Here is an 18,329-nt window from a genome sequence, read left to right as displayed (position 1 = left end):
GGATATGGATAAGTACCCCATATCCAGGATTAGGATTAGTACACTGGTGTTGTATTAAGAATAGTGCACTGCAATGATTGGCGTGTAGGAGGACGAGCAAAACCCAGCCCCGCCAGGTACCTTTCCGACTGGGTTAGAAAGTTGTTATGCCATGTCATACCTAGCTATGTGACTAGATCCTGTTTCGAGAGTATAAACCGGATCTGCACAACTGAAATGGTCCAAGTCGTTCCCTCCCCTCCGTTTAAGTGAGAGATTGGCAGAAGGGAAGTTGCTCTTGGTGGAGACATGGGTAAACCATAGGGAATAGCAAGACGAGCAAGTAACACCCAGGAAAAGGAAATTACATGTAAATGAGAGTTGGGCGCACTAGGGCACACATAGGACCATGGGTCAGGTCATCTATCTACTGTTCTCCCAGCCGAATACAGGAACCAACATAATTAGGTATGAATCCACATAATGCCCACCTTTTCGCCTCTACCTATCCTATATGCCGCTCACGGGACAGGATGGGGGGCATGCTTGACGCTGCCAAGTCAAAACGGAAGGTAGGTTTCATAGGTACGCAGGTTATGAAGGCCCTAAAACCAGACACCTGGAACACAACAAGTAATTCCTAGTCATTGGCCCACTTAAACCTGCATAGAGTATGCTTCAACACAACATGGCAACGGGTTGTATGACAAATGAACCTTCTGCATTAATATTAAGCACATCACACAGGCTAGGAAACCATCTGAGTATTTCCTGTCCATCCTCCCTGCGAGCTTTATACTGCCTTCAATAGTACCACGGCTTGCTTCACATTTCCTGCCTGATACTCACGCACACATCTTGCAAAAAACAGCCCCTGTAGGCTGTGGCCATTCCTCAATCCAAATGCTGGGTTAAGAAACACGTTTCCCTTCCACGCATTCATCTCTGCCAGCCCGTCCATGCACTCACCATAAAAGGAAATTGCACGGACACGTGTGTTTGCAGCGGCACAGGAACACGGGTCCAGATCGATGTCCCCTGGGGTGAACAGCTTGCGCACAAGATCCAAAATGAAATCGGGCGTGTACCACTCACACGATTCACTTCTAGTGAATACACGCAAACCACCATCGTGTGCTGGTGATGCACTTTCTTGGCCCCCAGCTGGATCTGGGGCTGCAATGGGATCTGGACCCAATACAGCATCCGTGAAGGATCCCTGGACCTCCCTCAGACATTCCTGTACTAAACGACCACTGACACACATGCTTCCCACACCACCTGCTCGTTTCAGCGCCAAAGCCCATGCCCTGATTTGCAAATCTGGATGGCATCCCGCCAATGGGCGCACCTGCCGCTCACAACTGGGCTGGGCCATGTCAGGTGGTAGGTTCCGCATGAAACGCGCAGCTGCAATGAGGCATCTGGCCTGACGCAAGCCAAAACCCAGCACAGATGATGAGCATCTGACATAATCCGCAAAACTTGAATACCCCCCGAGCCTGTACAGCCTACCCTCGGCAATATCCAATAGAGCTAGGCTTGCTTCTGCAAAAAAACCTGCTGCAGCCATGGCCACACGTTGCTCTGCAGCAGCCAGCGGGTTGTGCCTGCTCTGACCGGCCCCACCTGATGAAGCTCTGCAAACCCACACACACACACACACACAGCCAAAGAAAGGATTCTGATATACACATCATTCTCATGGCATGTCTACAGAATCGGCTGACACACAAAAGGCTCATGGTTGATACTTAGTTTGAGGTTAAATGTTAAGTGAGAACTCGTATCTGTGGCCATGCTCACGGCAGCGGATGACAAGCTGCCTGCGAATACCGGATGTAATGCATTTTTGGCAGCTATCCTTGCGCTTACTCTCGTCACACAGGCAGCACTCCGCAATCGGGTGCTTCTTGAAACATCTGGGGCAGCACACCCACCCGTGGGGGACACCGTGGATATCGGTGTCGTAGTCACCAACCACCTGCATCTCCAGCAGCTCATTCTCGCCGTTCTCCTGCTACTGTGGCTGCTCTGAATCATCGATTCCCAGGTCATCCTCGAGCTGTACCATGCCCGTTACCTTGCCCACCACGCCAGCCCCAGCAGTATCATGATCAGTGGTGCCCAATATCGCAGCTGCAACTGCCGACACGGTAACAGCCTCTTTACTGTCCAAGACACGAAGCCGCTCTGGCTGAAGGATGATGAAGGGGCACAGTCGTACACTAGCAACAAGCTTGGGCAGCCAGCTGAAATGGCCTGCACCGCTGCGAGTAAGGAGGCGCAGGGCCTGCATCCGACTTGCATGACCTTGGCTCCTGAGGTGTGTCCTAATATTCGCAAGCTGGCTGCTTCCGCTGGCCACCGGCATCCAGCCACCAAGCCCCGTGAAAAATTCGTGGTCTGCCACATCGGAGCTTGGCCAGCAACATGGCTCAGAAAACTGGTTCTAGTTGGGGTAGGGTAAAAAGTTCCCGAGACATGTGAAGCACGACTTGTTCATGTGGTGTGCTCTTGGATGTGCACATGACATGTGTGTAAGGGTGTATGTATGGGCATGCAGGGCACTACCACGGCTACAATAAAGTGGATGCATAGGCGCGACCTTACCGCCGGTCACTGCCTTCACGGTCGTAAAGTCCTTCAGCCCATTATCAAGAAGCTGATGCGCAATAGCTGCGTCCGATGCCTCGTTTGGGTCGAGCTCCAGCCCGTACACCAGCAAATTGGCCAGGTCGGCCTTAAAGCCCAGTTCCACAAGCGCCTCAAGCCGTTGCCTCTTCTGCATTAGTCAGAAACATGTCGGGCATACCAGTCAATACATATCGCCGTCGAGAAGGGCACTATCAGTGGGGTGATCCATTGGCGCACTAGGTAGTCACCAGCCCGGGTAGTCATCGAGGTTGCGCCGTGGTCACCTGACATGTTATAAAAGGAAAGCTGCTTCTTACCTGACTTGGCTGGCGCTCATGCCCCTGATCGCGGCAGCCATATGCACCAGTAACCCCAGCCATGTTTCTTGCAGGCGTCTGTTAATAATTAGAACTGCGAAAGAACAGTCTACATGAAGTGACGAAGACTGTCGAAACACGAAGAGGTATGGATGGCATGGCCAAGGCTCCCGCGCCGCCTCCGGAACCAACTGCACGACATTGAGGGGCGCTCCAAAAGGTAGTCGAGTGGCACTGAATACGCGTTCTTACACAATTCAAGTAGGTTAAATGGTATGAATAATGGTAAGAATAATTCTTTTGTTATGCGCACATGTTAACAACTTTGGCTCAACATTATATGTCAACACCGCTCCATGAGGTATGTCCTGCTTATCGGGTTGAACTTCATAGCTGTGAAAGCTTTTGGTATTTTTGATATTGAAGGTCTCTGCTTCATTGCAAGTGTGGATGGTGAGCCATTGGATCACCTCTCTCAACCAGTTGCAATCTACTCCGACCAAGGACTTGTTTGCTCGTTTGGCTTGTTTGTTGACTTTGGGGATTTGTTTGAATAATTGTATTGTCATGCGCACATGTTAAACATCTTTTCCTCAGCATCATAATGTCCCAAAACGTTTCACCGGGCATGTCCTGCGTATCGGGTTGTACTTCATAGCTGTGAAGGCCCCTGGTATTTATGGCGTTGCAGGTCTCTGCTTTACTGCAAGTGAGGATGGTGAACCATTGGATCACCAACTCTCAACCAGCTGCAACTACTCCGCCCATGGATATGTTTGCTCACCTTCCATGCAACGACCGGAACGAGTGCAATCGGATACTCCCTGGGCAACCAGTGGCTTAGGCGCGGGCGCACCCATCAGTTTCGATTCTGTTACGGACAACCCAAGGGCGTCCTTCACAGATGCTGATGCGCATATATCAAAAGCCAGCTTCTTTGCCCGGGTGTGCGTGGAGCTGCGTATGAACACCTGTACGGCTGTGCGCCGCAAGGTGTTCTGCACGCGTCTGACATTGCAGCTGGTTGTGCTGTGGACGCCTGCTTGTCGAGTGAGCATGATGCACTGAAGGTGTGACCTGGAATACTGGAGCATATAAAAGTGGGGTGCGCGGGATTTGGGTATTGCTAGATGTGGCTGGAGGGTCGTTATTGGCCCAACATCAGTCAGTACATTTTTTGTTCACCTACAGGTGACGCTCTCGTATGATACTCTCGTCCCCGTCTATTACATGAGGGTGTCGCCTACAGATGAACAAAACTTTTACTGATGTCGGGGTATTAAAGTTAACTGACTGACAGCCATTTGACGTCCACCCAACACAGGAGGTGGCACAGGGGCTCCCAGCTTTCTATGGTGACACCGATTGCCTGCGCTCCGAAACAACGTGAGGGAATGATAACGTATTGTCCTTAGGAACTGTACCACCATTTCAATGCCGCTCTTGCACCGCACTCTTGCACGGATGCCTCGGGTGATTCTCGGTATTATACTGGAATTCGCCCCGTGGCATCCGCGCTCTTTTAACTGCTGATACGTTGGTGTGAATTGCTGAGATGCCACGGGGCGAATTTCGGGTCACAAGAATCACATGTCTGTGACACCGTTAGCAGGGTGAATTATCTCAGGCCAGAGCACGGGGTGTTGTCCTAACATGTGGGAATGATTGTGGGTTCTGTGCATAGGATGTTGCCTTGCCCTCCAGACTGCGCTAGTCCTCGATGAAGTACATACACCCCGGCCTGCCAGGTACTAATCAAGTGCGACTTTGGACGATTGTCAAGCCGCTTTGCCGAATACTGTTTCCAAGCACTGCGTTGTGCCGACAAGACGTCATGTGTTTTTGGCTTCAAACGCGCGGAGGAGCTGATTCGGATCTTCATTTCCCAACTACAGAACGAGATTGACACCGACTGGTCGGTTCCACCCTCCAAGCGTGGAGTGCCACGTGGAAAGGCCAAGACATTCTTCCCCGAGGTAAGGATGGAAGTTTCTGGGGGACAGATGGGCCTAACAAGGATCAGAATTGAGATGTGACCAGTGGTCCCTTACCGGCAGGCCGAGGGAGCTGAGGCGATCGGGGCCATCATGGACTACTACCCTGACGATAAAGGCATCCAATTGGCAATCGACAAGGGCCTCGCCAAGGTGGGTAACAATTAAACCTAATTTGCCCTGGTTTTTGGAAATGTTGGTATTTCGACGCAGGACCTTTGCTGTGGAGAACGATAGGGGAAATAGGTATCAGGGGAGGAAATGGGGTTCGGGGTCCAATGTTTGGCATTCTTTAGCGAGCATGCAACAACCCGAGGAGTGTATGGGTGGCTGGTCGGGCTCCTATCCTTGGAAAATCTGACGGCAATACTTGAATTCATCAAAATCACACATTCATTTTGCATCTATCCTGGTGGTTTCATCATGTTCAAAGTAAGGCTCAACTCCCACATGTCTATCATTTTAAACGCCATAGGTGCAGCAGCTCTTGACGATGGACATTGGGCCCATCACCTGTGGCATTCCGCGCCCTGGCAGCATATGGCACTATGTTACCATCCCTGTCCGCAGCGTGCCGTATGGCGCCCATCGGATGCGGCTACTGTCCACAGTCTCCTTGGCTGCGGGGCCGACTGGCTTATCCACCCTGCCTGAGAGCGAGTTAGAGGTCGGTGGCATTGAGTACGGCAGCGAGGAGGTGGATGAGTGGACCGACGAGCGGGCCGAGGTTCAAGACACAGGTGTGCAGTAATTGCTTAAAAACATTCTGGCTGCTGTATGACAGGGCAGGCATTTAGCATCACTGTCTCCCACATGGGGGATGGGGCTTGTTTATTGATGCACAGAGGGCTCAGGTCTGCACGAAACTGCATACTGGAGGAGATAACATTCAGCTATATGTGATAAGGTCAGCAAGACATGGTGTACGATTTCGCATTGCAGCATATTACACCATCACTATTCCAAATGGAAAGGTCACTAAGTGTGTACATACATAGCGGGTCCTTGCCGGTCATATTACTGTCGCCCACTTGCCACATGCTGCTGCATGTGCAGTCAGTTTACATACCCCGTGCCTGAAGGATGGCCGTATTATTCACACCGCATCACAATGTATGCTTGTGAAGGTGCCGCCGACAGTGCAACGGATGATGACCTGGCCATCGGACGGGGCATGATTGCTGCCATACCGCATGATGATGGTGGTGAAGACGCTGAGGAGCACGATGAGCCAGGTGGCACCTTGACCAAGGGCAAGAAGCGCAGTGTTGGCCGTGGCAAGATGACCCGTCTCCTGGCCGCCCTTTTGGAGTTTTGCCGACTGGTCAATGCATTCATTTCCCGGCAGCCACGGGACCCTGTCAATGGTCGTTTCTGGTCCACATCCGAGGAGTTCAGAGAGGCGCTGAGCATGCTCACTAGCGCCGACCAGGACCACCTATCAGATGGTGACTGCGTTGCAGTTGTGGAGGCCGAGCAGGGCAGGGCCGTGGTGCGGGTGGGATTTGTAGAGCGGCTACTGGCACCACAACAAAGGCATACCAAGGCCAAGCAGGCGCTCCGGCGTATCCGCCAGTTGGACATCAACGACATCAGTGGCCGCTTGCGCCTGCGGCTGCTTTCACCCGCAGGCAAAGGTACTTGTGAAGCCTAGGGGCGTGTGTGTGTGTGTGTGTGTGTATCTGCAGGCGTGAAGGCCAGGTCATGATGACCTATTTAAATCTGGGGCATTTATCAGGTTTTCAATTTCCGCATGCATACACCTCAGCTCACACGCATGTTGTCACCGGTACTGGTGCCTTGTGATCTGCTGCTTTCCACATGCAGCATTGCTACTGCCACAGCAAAAGTCTCACCTTTTCTGAAAACTGTACTATTCGGTTCAGTGATTTGCTTGCGTACTTTTTGCTGGTCCACAATGCAGACGAAAATGGGCGGCTGCAATACCTTATGCCCCACGCCTTGGCGTGTTGTGCTAACGCGTTGTGGGAGGCCAGAAGCATCGTGCAGTTGGTGAACATGATGCCTGGACGAGACGACCCTGCGGGTGGACACTACATCATGCACGAGGATGATGAAAAGGTATGTGCTTAACTGCCATATGAGGCCAGAGACTACTCCAGATGCATGCATGCATGACAGTAAACTGTCATCCTAGAGGATGCTGAGAACTCTATTACTGGTCCCTGTTTCGCACAGGCACTGCGGGGGTACTGTGCGGCGCACACATTGGTTTTGGACGAGAAGGGCGTCAGTCGGGGACGAGGAGGGGCAGCAGCGGCTACAGCGATCGTGGCGGGCACGGTGCAGGCCAAGGGGACCGACATGGCGTTCTCGGCACCTAAACCAGCACAGCCCCGCCAGCGCAAGCTTGAGATGCGGGTCAACCCTGAGGCCCGCCGTGATGTGGCTGCTGCACTAGGGCAGCAAACCAAGTCAGGCAGGAAAGTGCAACTCACAAAGAGGGCGCTAGGAGAGGATTAAGGCCGGATCGGTTGTGCAACTCACAAAGAGGGCGCTAGGAGGGATTAAAGCCGGATCGGTTTCGGTTTCGTCAAGTTGTAAATCGGGAAAGGGGTTTTGGTGGGTAGTGACGGGTGCGTGTGGAATTTTGACTGTCAGTACGTGACTGGGCGATGTTAATAGCAATCGTTTCGTTGTCTATCATACCGCTCGCATACTTCGTTGTGATGGTTCACGTGTATGGTTAAGACCTTTGTTAAGTATGTGATCCAGTGTGATGTGCGTGCGTGTATTCATCTAAACGTGCAAGGAAGGGTCCGCTTAAACGTGCCGTAATCCTCTGGAACCTGTACTGCACCCCTCTGCATGTGGCTGAATTGTACATATCTGGGCTTCAGTGAACTGCGTGGCTTTAAACACACTCCCTTATTACGTGCATATCTTCTGGGTGTGTGGACCAGTGTGGATAGTGCGGATGCACCCTTGGTTTTATCAGGTTACAAGTTCCGCACGAGTGTGGCGGTGTGGCGGTGTCCATGAAAGCTGGATCGGCCATGGACGGTAAATAATCATTAGTGCGGTTACATGGTGGACCATCCATCTCAGAGCAACGTGCCGGGTTTCCCACATTTTCGAGGGGAACCTGGTTAGTGCCAGGAGTGGTGCCTCGGTCATAATCGTGTGCATGTCGCACCCTTGAAACACGAGATCACGTTCATATTTAGCCGCTGTTCTTGTGTAAGCCAGGCATTCCATAAAAACGTGCATTTCATCTTGGACCGCCCCGTTGCATCTGTACATGCTTGAATTAAGGTGTTTAAATGCGGTAACCTGCTTAAACTCTTCCTGCCGTGTCATACGGCACGGTACTGCAGAAATAGTCAGGGTGTGCAGCTTTGTCAGCCTGCACCTCATGTTTTTAGTTTTACTTCATGTCATCATGCACCCGCAGCTGTAAAATTGGACCTTTTATGCGCACTTGCATTGACATTGTCTCGTGCCTGTATGGCAGTGTGTGTTTCCGTGTCACGGCATCCTTAGATAAGGATTGGGTCCCCCAGCCAAAATTAAGGTTACCGAACCAGTCACAGGAGTACGATTGCAATACAGCTCCACGTTAAGGATTACGACACGACCAACAGGATTAGGATTGGGACCCCAGCCTCAGGGTTAGGATTGCCGTCCGGCCCCAGGATTAGGATTGGGACCCCCCCCCTCGGATTGGGATTGGGACCCGGCCACAGGATTAGGATTAGAACCCCGACCCTAGGATATGGATTAGACCACCACTCTGGATTAGGGATTAGAAGTGGTCCACCCCTGTTGAGATTAGAGGATTGCTGACCGGTACCCAACCCCTGGATTAGAGGATTAGGACCACTTTGCACCCCTCTGCTGTACGGCGCTGTTTTCCGTGTGTGTTATGGCTGCGGCACTAGACCGCAAAGCCAACAGGCTGAAGGCTGGCAGGCTGCGATTGTGTCTGCTGAGCGTTGAGCATCCGGCCTGGACCGCGGACTTGGCGACCGAGCCCCTGCTGTGTGCCGGTAACGGCACCTCAGACTCATACGTTTACACCCAATCAAGAGGCTGTCGGTGGTAGGTCGCGGACCTCCAGACTGCGACTGCGTGTAACGGCCAATGACTCTTAGCCGTGTCTGTTAGGTTCCAGAGGGACACCGTCTCTTCAACAGGTTATCAGCCCCGGCTTCCTGCCTCCCGCGCTCTGACAAGCATAGCCCCACAGCATCAGCACTGCTGCAACAAGCACAGCTCCCACCACGTTGACACTACCCTAGCTACCAGCCTGTACGGAGGCAGGGGGCCCCCGCCTTTTTTCTGGCTTCGAGGAAGCCGACACCCGACTTGTCTGTTTTTGTTGCCGGTATTCACTCGAATCAGATTGTTCTCCGCTTGTGTATGTGATGGATCGTCCAGGTTGCAGGCTGTCTGCCTCATCGTGGTGTCGCGGGCGAGTGGGGAGTCCCTTGCTGGCGTATAGGTGGTAGGCGTTACCAGTGTACGGTACTGGGTACGTTTGCTTCGCCTTTGCTGCGTGGAGGGTGTGGTTTGGCGATGCATGTTGGCGTCCTGATGCCTATTATGTTGCTGCGTCGTTGAGTTGGGCGCCTCGATTCTGGGGTTTAGCAAAGGTAAGCAAACGAGAACTATGCTACCTAAAGACACAGGAGTCGCACAGAGCGGCAGGGACTCTTATGGACGAAGCATGGAAGGCAAAGAAAGCTTACAACATGATGGCACACATAGCATAATCATGGAAGAGTATGGTCAACACCAGCTGCAGGCAAGCTGGGCTACAGATGACGGTGAGCACGGGCCAAAAGGGGGCCAATTTGTGGCTTGGGTGCAGAGCTTTCCCAATTGTACATCGGATTGTTTTAGCCCGGCATATTATGATAACAATACATCAGTGAAGAGCTTGGTGCGTGCGCAATGATACAATTGCTTATTTGCACGACCATATGGTACCTTCTGTTAAACACGGACAAAGCTAAACCATCGCCAAGTTTTTGGGCACAGGAAATGTGACCGACATTAATAATGCAGCAACAACAAGCATCGAAGGGTTCAGACTTCGCCACTCATCCAAGCGGGCATGGGTTGTGTATAAGGCCTGTGCACCTGGTATAGTGGGGAGCGGGGGGAAAGAGGAGCAAAGGGTTGCGTTTTTGGCGTGTTTACACAGGGCCCAGAAGATCTTGGCGGGCGATTGCTTGCAGGCATGCCACACGGATGGAAGGATAGCGAATTTGAAAATCACTGAGAAACAAGCGCGTTCCCCTCCCCAAGGTCGTTGCTTCTTCATGAAGCCAACCGACACATATTAGCATGACCGTTATGGATCTGTAGGAGGGAACGAAATGAAAGTCAGCGTACTTATGATAAAGTGGACACTACACAAGTATTATTGTCCGAAAGTAGAGGCCGGGAGTAGAGGCCTGGAAGTAGAGGCCGGGATACATAGAGTAAAGCAGGGATATCGGGTCAGAGGTCGCAGCTGGACATTGCTGACAGGCATGTGTGCAGTGCGACCGTACCAGTGCAATCGCCATCAAAACATAAGTGCGCCACCGGGTACGAGAATCAAATTCCCGTCCGATTCTGCAACCGCATTTTTCATACATTACCCATAGCAGTGTTGGTCTAAAGCTCATTGTACGTATGCATTAGTGGGAATGCGTAACAATAAAAAAGCTTCTGACTTGTACGGTAGTACGGTGATTTCGCGTCTCATCATCACACAGCTTCAGGCTTCAAGCAAGAGTAATTGTATACATGTGGACAATTTCTTACGTGGTAAGGTTACGCCTTGTGTTTCGGATCTTGAAGCTGGGCACTGTGGACTGAACTAGTGACACATTCTACCCGCCTCCTGTTGTTAAGGAGCCAAGGTCATGGTTGAAGTCCAAGGGTGAGAGGAAACCGCTCTCAGCTTATCGCGGTGTATTGGCCTGAAAGCTTACATAAATCAACGACTACTGCAGAAATCCTGTGAAGCGTTTCGTAGTGAAGCAGTTCCTGCCATTGGGTGAGTTGACTTGGATTTCTTGACCGTGACCTGCATGCCCTCGCCCGGTTTAATTGCTGTTACCCCATTTAACAGGGTTTTGTGTTGCGGTTGTGTTCGCCTTATTGTTTCCAATACCGGGGAATGTCCTCTACCAGTATAAGGTATGATTGTGTGTTAATTCTTGAAAAGAGGACTTATGTTGGTCACGCACCTATTGCTCGCTTTTCAAAGGTGAACGGATGGAAGCTCGTGACCACGGTGAACATGGCTCTCATTTTCTTTATATTTGGCATTACGCTGGAGACGACAGAGCTCAAGGAAGCTATGAAGGGATACAAGGTGCTCTTGCTGGCGATCGTGACGATTCTCTTCCTTACTGGCTTAACGGGATTCATCTTCATTAACATGGACTTCAAGCCGATGGAGTTTGGTTATGGTCTAGCAATTTTTGCATGTGTGCCGACATCACTGTCTTCAGGCGTCGCACTGGTTATCCAAGGCTATGGCAACGCAGCGCTTGCGCTATTAATGACCGTTTGCACGAACATTTTGGGAATTTTCATATCTCCGCTAGTGGTAAAGCTCATTCTTTCATCGGCGATTAAAGACATCAAGGTTGATGCAGTTGATCTGGTGATCAAGCTCGGGGTATCAATCATTATTCCTCTCTTAGTGGGGAAGAGTGTCCGAGAGCTGTGGGCGCCTGCTTTGAGATTTGCAAAGAAGTACAAGGTTCCGTTATACCTGGTGAATCAGTTTCAAATCGTCATGATTGTGTGGCAGACCCTTAGCCATTCTCAGCATGAGCTACTCAAGCAGAAACTGTACGATGTCGTCTTTGCGATCATGGGGGCAATCGGTCAGCACTTCTTCTTCCTGTTGCTGGCCATCCTGATTGCATGGGTTGTGCCAATCGTGGGCATGCGCATGCAGGATGGTGAACGAAAAGCGTTTATCATTATGTGTTCCCAGAAATCGCTGCCTACGGCTGCCGTCATCATCAGCTATTTACCGTCTGGGCCTGGAGATAGCTTCCAGCATGTTGAAGGGGATGATGTCGCGACAGGTTCGCAGGGCCTTGGCGACCTTGGCCTTGTGGCGATCCCTTGCATCGTGTTCTATGTCATGCAAGTTTTTGTTGATGCATTCTTAGCCAATGGCTGGGCGAGTAAATATGAGAAGGGTCAGGCGCTGCAGAGCAAATACGCTGATCAGCTGGCTCAGTTGGAGAAGTTGGAGCCACACGCTCCATCCTTGATTGCTTCGACGGTAATTGAAGAGGAGCTTAACGCTTATGGGGCAGGAGCCGGTGCAGCTCCTGACACTGAGCTACGGTTTGATGTGGCGGAAGTTACTGACAAGGCTCGACTGTTGGGGGGTATTGTAGAGCAGAGCGACCACTTGGGGGTCTCTGGACAGAATCAAGCACGGTAGATGCTGTATGTCGTAGTGTTCTATTGGCTACACTTACAAGATCCATATGGGGATGTTTTGTAAGACCATATGACATGGAAGTGTGCAAGTTCTCCAGCATGCCGTGGCCTATCGAATTACACTGCAGTAGGGTAGGGGGAGTACGGGGTTATGCACTGTGACTGTTGATATGCTTGTTTGCGTCGTCGTCATGGATGATACCGTATCATGTGCATTGTTGCGTTGGCGGTCGATATGTGACTTAGCATGGAGATGTGAGTAGTATGCAGGGCATCCTTCACCACCATTACCACTTTTACGTGACAGTCTCAGCCGAGAAGGTTGGTTTTGCCATCCTAGAACCCGTGTCATCCATTCGACAAGGCATCTTAAAAAACAGTCACCATCAACTAAATGAAATGTCAGTCCATTAGCCTTCATTTTTCTTGTCGCTGGGGATCTGGCATATCGATCCGGAAGTATATACAGGAATTGAATTATGCTTTGGCAATACCACCTTGTATCGTATTATGTACAATACACAGTAACTATATTGGGACAGAGTGCCAAAAGTGCAGTTGCAATGGCATTCTTAAGCCACAAATGTGAAGGTATTTGCACAAATTCCATTTGGAGCATTTTCTTGGGCAGATTTGGGGGAACTTTGTTAATAAGCTCATTAATACCGTTCCTACTAACTGTAGTCGTTTTTTTATCGCAGTTAAGAACAAGGGGGGATCTGCTCTACAGCAGTATAGGCCGGTTTTATAAGCAGACTTTATAGGCTGATTTCTGCTGATTAACGGTTCTCCTTCCGATCTCAATGCACTGGGGCGTAAGAGGACCGCTTTTCACCGCAACTGAATGTTGCAAATCAAGTTTCCGAACTCGCTCTGTTTATTGTCCCCTTCTAGCTTTCAACCTTCCGGTCCCAACCATCCCATTCTCCCGCATCTTCATCCCGCTGCTGCTCCCTGACGTGGTAGGGCAAGTCCCCGCCACGCACACGGTGCCCACTTGCCAATAATAATGGCTGCACACCTACGATGGCTGCTACTTGGTTCGGGAGCGTCGAACTAAGCTTTGGGCACTTGAGGGATGCTGATCTAGCAAGTCCGTTTGAGCAGCAGCTGTCTAGACTGCAACCAGTAGATTGACCAGCCAGCCAATGACTGGTATCCACCCGCTGGATTAGAGGATTAGGACCCCTTTGCAAACCTCTGGTCTGTGTTTCTGTGTCATTTCTGTTCCCACATCCACATCACACAGGCTTTCTTAACAACATCCAACACAACTGTGTTTGGGGTCATTTGGGTCATTTTCAGTATTAAGCTATTACTAGTCCATAAAGTAAATCCTCTAATCCAGGGGGTGGTACCGGTCAGCAATCCTCTAATCTCAACAGGGGTGGACCACTTCTAATACCTAATCCAGAGTGGTGGTCTATTCCATATCCTAGGGGCGGGGTTGTAATCCTAATCCTGAGGGCGGGTCCCAATCCTAGTCCTGGCGGGGGGTCCCAATCCTAATCCTGTTGCCGGACCGCAATCCTAATCCTGAGGCTGGGGTCCCAATCAGTGATTTTTTCCCATTTAGGGCGGGTCTCAATTTATTCCGACCTAAGTAACAAAGTTGCTAGGGTCGCCGTAATTTATTCCGTGAGTGTGGGGCGCTGGGGGGGCCTACGCCCCACCCCAGACCCTCCCCCCCGATAAGTTACAACTCCCCTCATAGACCAAGAGGAACGCACTGAGTTGGCGCGTTTTCGTTCATGTGCGCACTCTTCATGCACATGCATAGATAGTTCTGGCACTGTTTGTGAGCAATAAGTAAATCCGACCAAGCAAAGGCCCAAAGCAAGCAACCGCATAGCAAATCACAGGCCGTCACCCGCCACTGCAAACCACAGTACGCTTGGACTCTACCGGTTCATCATGTACCGGCCCCTGTTGCTGCTGTCCAGCCACTTCCTCAATGCGTCACGGAACGGGAACGTGCCCAGGTCGAACAGGTCCTGGGTAAACATCCGCACACACAATATATCACCGGCCTCGCCGCATTCACTGTCGTTGTTGTCGAGCTGATTGGGTGACAGCTTGCGCTTAGGCTGATCACACCCGCCATGGGAGGCAGGGGTAATGGCGCCCGTGTCATCGGTCGCCGCTGGCAGCAACACCATTGCCGATGCATTACCGACAACAGCACCGCCGTCCCAAACGCCTTTATCAGGAAATTTTCAGGCTTATCTTGCTGTTTTGATGTTTGTTCGACGTTCGAGTCGTTGCCTTTTGCGTGTTTGACTATGTGAGGACCGGTCATACATTCTGCTATGCCGCGTTGACTCACGGGCTTGACCTTCTTACGGCCCCTCATATCTATTCTAGGATCGAAATACTAAGTTCCGCACACTACGGAGCAATCTGGCAGGAATGGACGTTTTTGGCTGGAGGAATGAAAATGTACGGATCGGCCTCAATTCATTCCGTTTTTCCAAAGGCCAAAATGGCCTCTTTATTCCTTATAAGGAATATATTACTTTAAAAAAAACACTGGTCCCAATCCTAATCCTGTTGGCTGTGTCATAATCCTTATCGTGGAGCTGTAATCGTGTGACTGATTCGGTAACCTTAATTTTGGCTGGGGGGCCCAATCCTAGTACAAGGGTGCCGTGACACGGAAACACGCAGTGCTATACAGGCGCGAGGCGATGGCAATGCATGTGCATAAAAAACACCCAACGCAATTTTACAGCGGTTATATGATCAAATGAAGTAAAACTGGAAACATAGAAAGCAGGCTGACGAAGCTGCACACCCTGGCCACTTCAGCAGTACCGTGCCATATGGATTAAGCAGGATACCGCGTTTAAACACCTTGATTCAAGCATCTACAGATGCGACTGTGGGGCGGTCGAAGATGAAATGCACGTTTTTGCTGTTGAGAGGTGAGCCAATGGTTCACCGATATTCACCGTCCACACTTGCAGCGAAGCAGAGACCCTCAATGCCACAAATACCAGGGGCTTTTGCAGCTATGAAGTACAACCCGATAAGCAGGACACATAAGTTAGTTATTCATTCATAATGTTTGTTACAGTAAAATAACATTATGAAACCTTTGGGAACCCGAATGATATCGAATAATCCCCAAAAGACTGCACGCGACAAGGCCACGACTATCACCCTAAGAACCAAGCCGTGGACCGCCCTGAGTGGAATGCCTCAAAGCGCACCTTCAACCATTTTTCTATCATTTTTTAGGTAGTGCTGATTTTGGTCGCTTAAATCGAACGGTGCCAAGCTGCCAACCGGTCCGTCCGCCAACCCACGAGCAGCGTGCACAAGCCTAACTAAGCCTAATGGAAATGTGGAATACTGTTGATTTCAAGTGTCCGAAGTGACGAGCAGGCGGTTCAAGCAGGCTTGAGCATGCGCACTTTCAAAGCAGATATTCCTGAGTTCCAGAAACGTACTAACAGCTTATCCTATGCTCCAACCCCTTGCCCCCGCAATAGTTCGTTAATGGATCCGTTTCCGGGGCCACTTCCGCTTGCGAAGGTTTAGACTAACAGGGTGTTTCCACTTGGCCGATATGTTCGAATGTTCTTCGTCCTGGACTCGTCTGTCACCGTTCTAAATGCATACATTGGCGAGGCAGGCGGCTGGCAGAGGTTAAGGCCTGACTTCTGCTCCCGGAGTGTTCGGGTTAAAATCCGCCTGCCGACTCCTCGGGTGTTTGAGGAGTGTTGAAATGGGAGGTGGCCCCCCATCTTATGGACGATGTAGGACGTGATAATATCAACTTGCGAGCTGACCAGGAACTAAGTTGAGGCGCCTTTGTCCGCTAGATTTGGTTGGATGCTGGTGGTGAGTTGCTGAACCCAAAGAATACATTCTGAAGTCGGATGGGGTGAACGGATTAGGGTGCCCCTCCCGCAGGGGAGAGCAGGGAACTGCCTCGGGAAAGGGGGCCGCTGGTGAAGCTATACCACCCTGTAACAACATACATGCATTGGTAATGATAGAAACAAATATTCATCAAACAAAATTGGAGGTTGGCGCACTCCTGGCAGAGAACCGTAAGGCCTAGTGGAAACACCCCGTACACTGGAGGGGACTGCCGTACGGACCAGTGTTTCTTGCCTCGGTTGTGAGTGGACCGGTGAGGTAGTGGTGGACGTCCTCGGTAGGTGTCCGTTGCTAGTGGTAGGTGAACAGCTGGCCTTAAAGATCCAGTGTGCGAGTGCCCGCGTTGCGCTTGTCTTCTCAGTGCAACCGCGTCTCGGTTTTTGAGTGTGTAGTGGAGCCCCCTGAGTAGAGCCCCTGCCCCCGGTGGTGTTTTCTCTTTGTTGTTGTTTTGGCGGTCAAGAGGGACGAGAGCGCGCGATTAGGCTGGCCAGGCGTAGTGTGGGCAGATAGCTTGTCTCAGTTTCCCAGAGGTGATGTGGCGCCTCTCGTGCGGCTCTCACTTAATTCGGTTTGCAGTCTTCTGCACCTCTGCGTTGCCTAGCCAGGGGCTGGGAGATCGTCCCGGTTGGCGTGAGGGAATGAGGCGCGCGCTGAGGAACAGACGGATGTAGAGCCGCGCCCCCGCCCCTGCGCTGTGTTTCGGCCCGGTCAGGGCCCCCGGTGCTCGTCCTTTTCTCAGGGCGAGCCGCCCACAGTGTAACACCCCGTACACTAAGTCCACACTAGCGCGTCACAAAGTTAGTTGGACCTCAGACCTGCCATTAACTTTCAATCCTAGCACTAATTCTTTGGCGGGCAACTTTTAGGAGCTGGTTTGTGCCTTCTGACCACAGGCCTTTGACATGAGCAGCTCCTTCCTGCAAACGCCGCGTTGACTTGTGCACGCCCCACACCGACAGCCTCAGAAGGCCGCCAATTTGTAATGGAGCCCGCAATTAAACAGGAAAAGCGTACGATCCATATTTTCCTTACAGACATTGACACCTTTCACACTTGGACGAAAGAATCGCTTAGGAGAGCGCTAGAGCGGGCCAACAGCCAACGGACATTCCCTACCAACCTGGGCAGGAACGCCCAGCGGAAAAGACCGGCCAACGGGGGGCCCGGCAGAGGCGGCGGCGGCGCCGGCGACAACCCCAGGGCCAGGGAAGAAATCCTACGGGAAGCACCGAGGCACGAGAGTCAGCCAACACCGCACATGGAACAGGTGGCGGCAAGCAGACAACCCACAGAAGGCGCCAAAGGAGGAGACTCGAGAGATGGAGCTGACAACCCAGCCCGGGAAAGCGGACCCCCGGGAAAGCCGAGGCCGCCAGTGCGAAGAGGGACCTGCGGAGAGCCGGGCCAGTCTCACGGGAAGCGCAAAAGTACAACATAATCGGATGGCGACACCTCACCACGCCTCGCAAGCTCCGCCCAGGAACAAAGGAAGGCGGCACGGAGCTAGTCGCGTCAGTGCCGAGAAAGGCAAAGTCATTGATCTGGGCACGACAGCGGTACGGAAACGCATCAAAAATGGTCGCACATTCAGGACAACCGGAAATCAGTGGATTACATTTTAATAATCTAAGCCTAAGGAGAAAGAGATCAGCCGAGATGCAAGGAGGCAGACGAACAGGGCGTAAACCGACCACGCGCATTGGAGACCACAGTAAGGCGCAAGGGAAGCCAATAAATTTCCCTGTCATAAATGCAAGCACTTACTGCCGCTCCGGACCCAAGACCTAAAACTTGCGGACCAGCCGACTTACCATTCGCGAGGTCGTATTTACTTTTGCGGGAGATGTCGATTGCATAGATGGTAGCTGAGGCCGTGATTAGGCATTCTTGGAATGGGAACGGAAATGGAACATGGGAATGGTGACGCTGTCGGAATGGCTAAAAGAGCTGTTGCAGCGGACTCGGAAAAAAGGGTAAACTGCGGCGGCGCATTTCGCAATAAGCTTGCTGGTAGGATTTCCACCCTGGCTGAACCACCTGCAGGTTATAGAGTTACTTTTGTTGTATTCTTTACTTTTTTCTGCTT

At 51.5% G+C, this 18,329-nt stretch overlaps 4 protein-coding genes across 4 annotated transcripts; 2 read left to right on the top strand and 2 right to left on the bottom strand.

Annotated features, from left to right (window-relative positions):
- Window positions 1–1,999: 1,999 nt before the first annotated feature.
- On the bottom strand, window positions 2,000–2,996 carry VOLCADRAFT_95285 (uncharacterized protein; the record flags this gene model as incomplete). The annotated part of the gene is made up of 3 exons (XM_002954420.1): window positions 2,000–2,241; window positions 2,593–2,764; window positions 2,934–2,996. The coding sequence occupies 3 exons, from the start codon at window positions 2,994–2,996 to the stop codon at window positions 2,000–2,002; spliced, it is 477 nt and encodes a 158-aa protein (XP_002954466.1).
- Window positions 2,997–3,722: 726 nt separating this feature from the next.
- On the top strand, window positions 3,723–8,144 carry VOLCADRAFT_106386 (uncharacterized protein; the record flags this gene model as incomplete). The annotated part of the gene is made up of 7 exons (XM_002954468.1): window positions 3,723–3,983; window positions 4,682–4,909; window positions 4,991–5,080; window positions 5,403–5,667; window positions 6,055–6,564; window positions 6,852–7,009; window positions 7,127–8,144. The coding sequence occupies 7 exons, from the start codon at window positions 3,723–3,725 to the stop codon at window positions 7,409–7,411; spliced, it is 1,797 nt and encodes a 598-aa protein (XP_002954514.1). The 3' UTR covers window positions 7,412–8,144.
- A 2,590-nt stretch (window positions 8,145–10,734) lies between these two features.
- VOLCADRAFT_82799 (uncharacterized protein) lies at window positions 10,735–12,774 on the top strand. The gene is made up of 4 exons (XM_002954467.1): window positions 10,735–10,823; window positions 10,897–10,940; window positions 11,016–11,083; window positions 11,154–12,774. Exons 1-4 carry the CDS (start codon window positions 10,807–10,809, stop codon window positions 12,354–12,356), a joined length of 1,332 nt encoding a protein of 443 aa, XP_002954513.1. The 5' UTR covers window positions 10,735–10,806; the 3' UTR covers window positions 12,357–12,774.
- Window positions 12,775–16,799: 4,025 nt separating this feature from the next.
- Window positions 16,800–17,780, bottom strand: VOLCADRAFT_95281 (uncharacterized protein; the record flags this gene model as incomplete). The annotated part of the gene is made up of 4 exons (XM_002954419.1): window positions 16,800–16,851; window positions 17,364–17,459; window positions 17,534–17,632; window positions 17,701–17,780. 4 exons carry the CDS (start codon window positions 17,778–17,780, stop codon window positions 16,800–16,802), a joined length of 327 nt encoding a protein of 108 aa, XP_002954465.1.
- Window positions 17,781–18,329: the final 549 nt, after the last annotated feature.

The sequence above is a fragment of the Volvox carteri genome (genome assembly GCF_000143455.1).
Source record: "Volvox carteri f. nagariensis unplaced genomic scaffold VOLCAscaffold_43, whole genome shotgun sequence".
Taxonomy (NCBI): domain Eukaryota; kingdom Viridiplantae; phylum Chlorophyta; class Chlorophyceae; order Chlamydomonadales; family Volvocaceae; genus Volvox; species Volvox carteri.
This window is presented reverse-complemented; position numbering and strand designations above follow the sequence as displayed.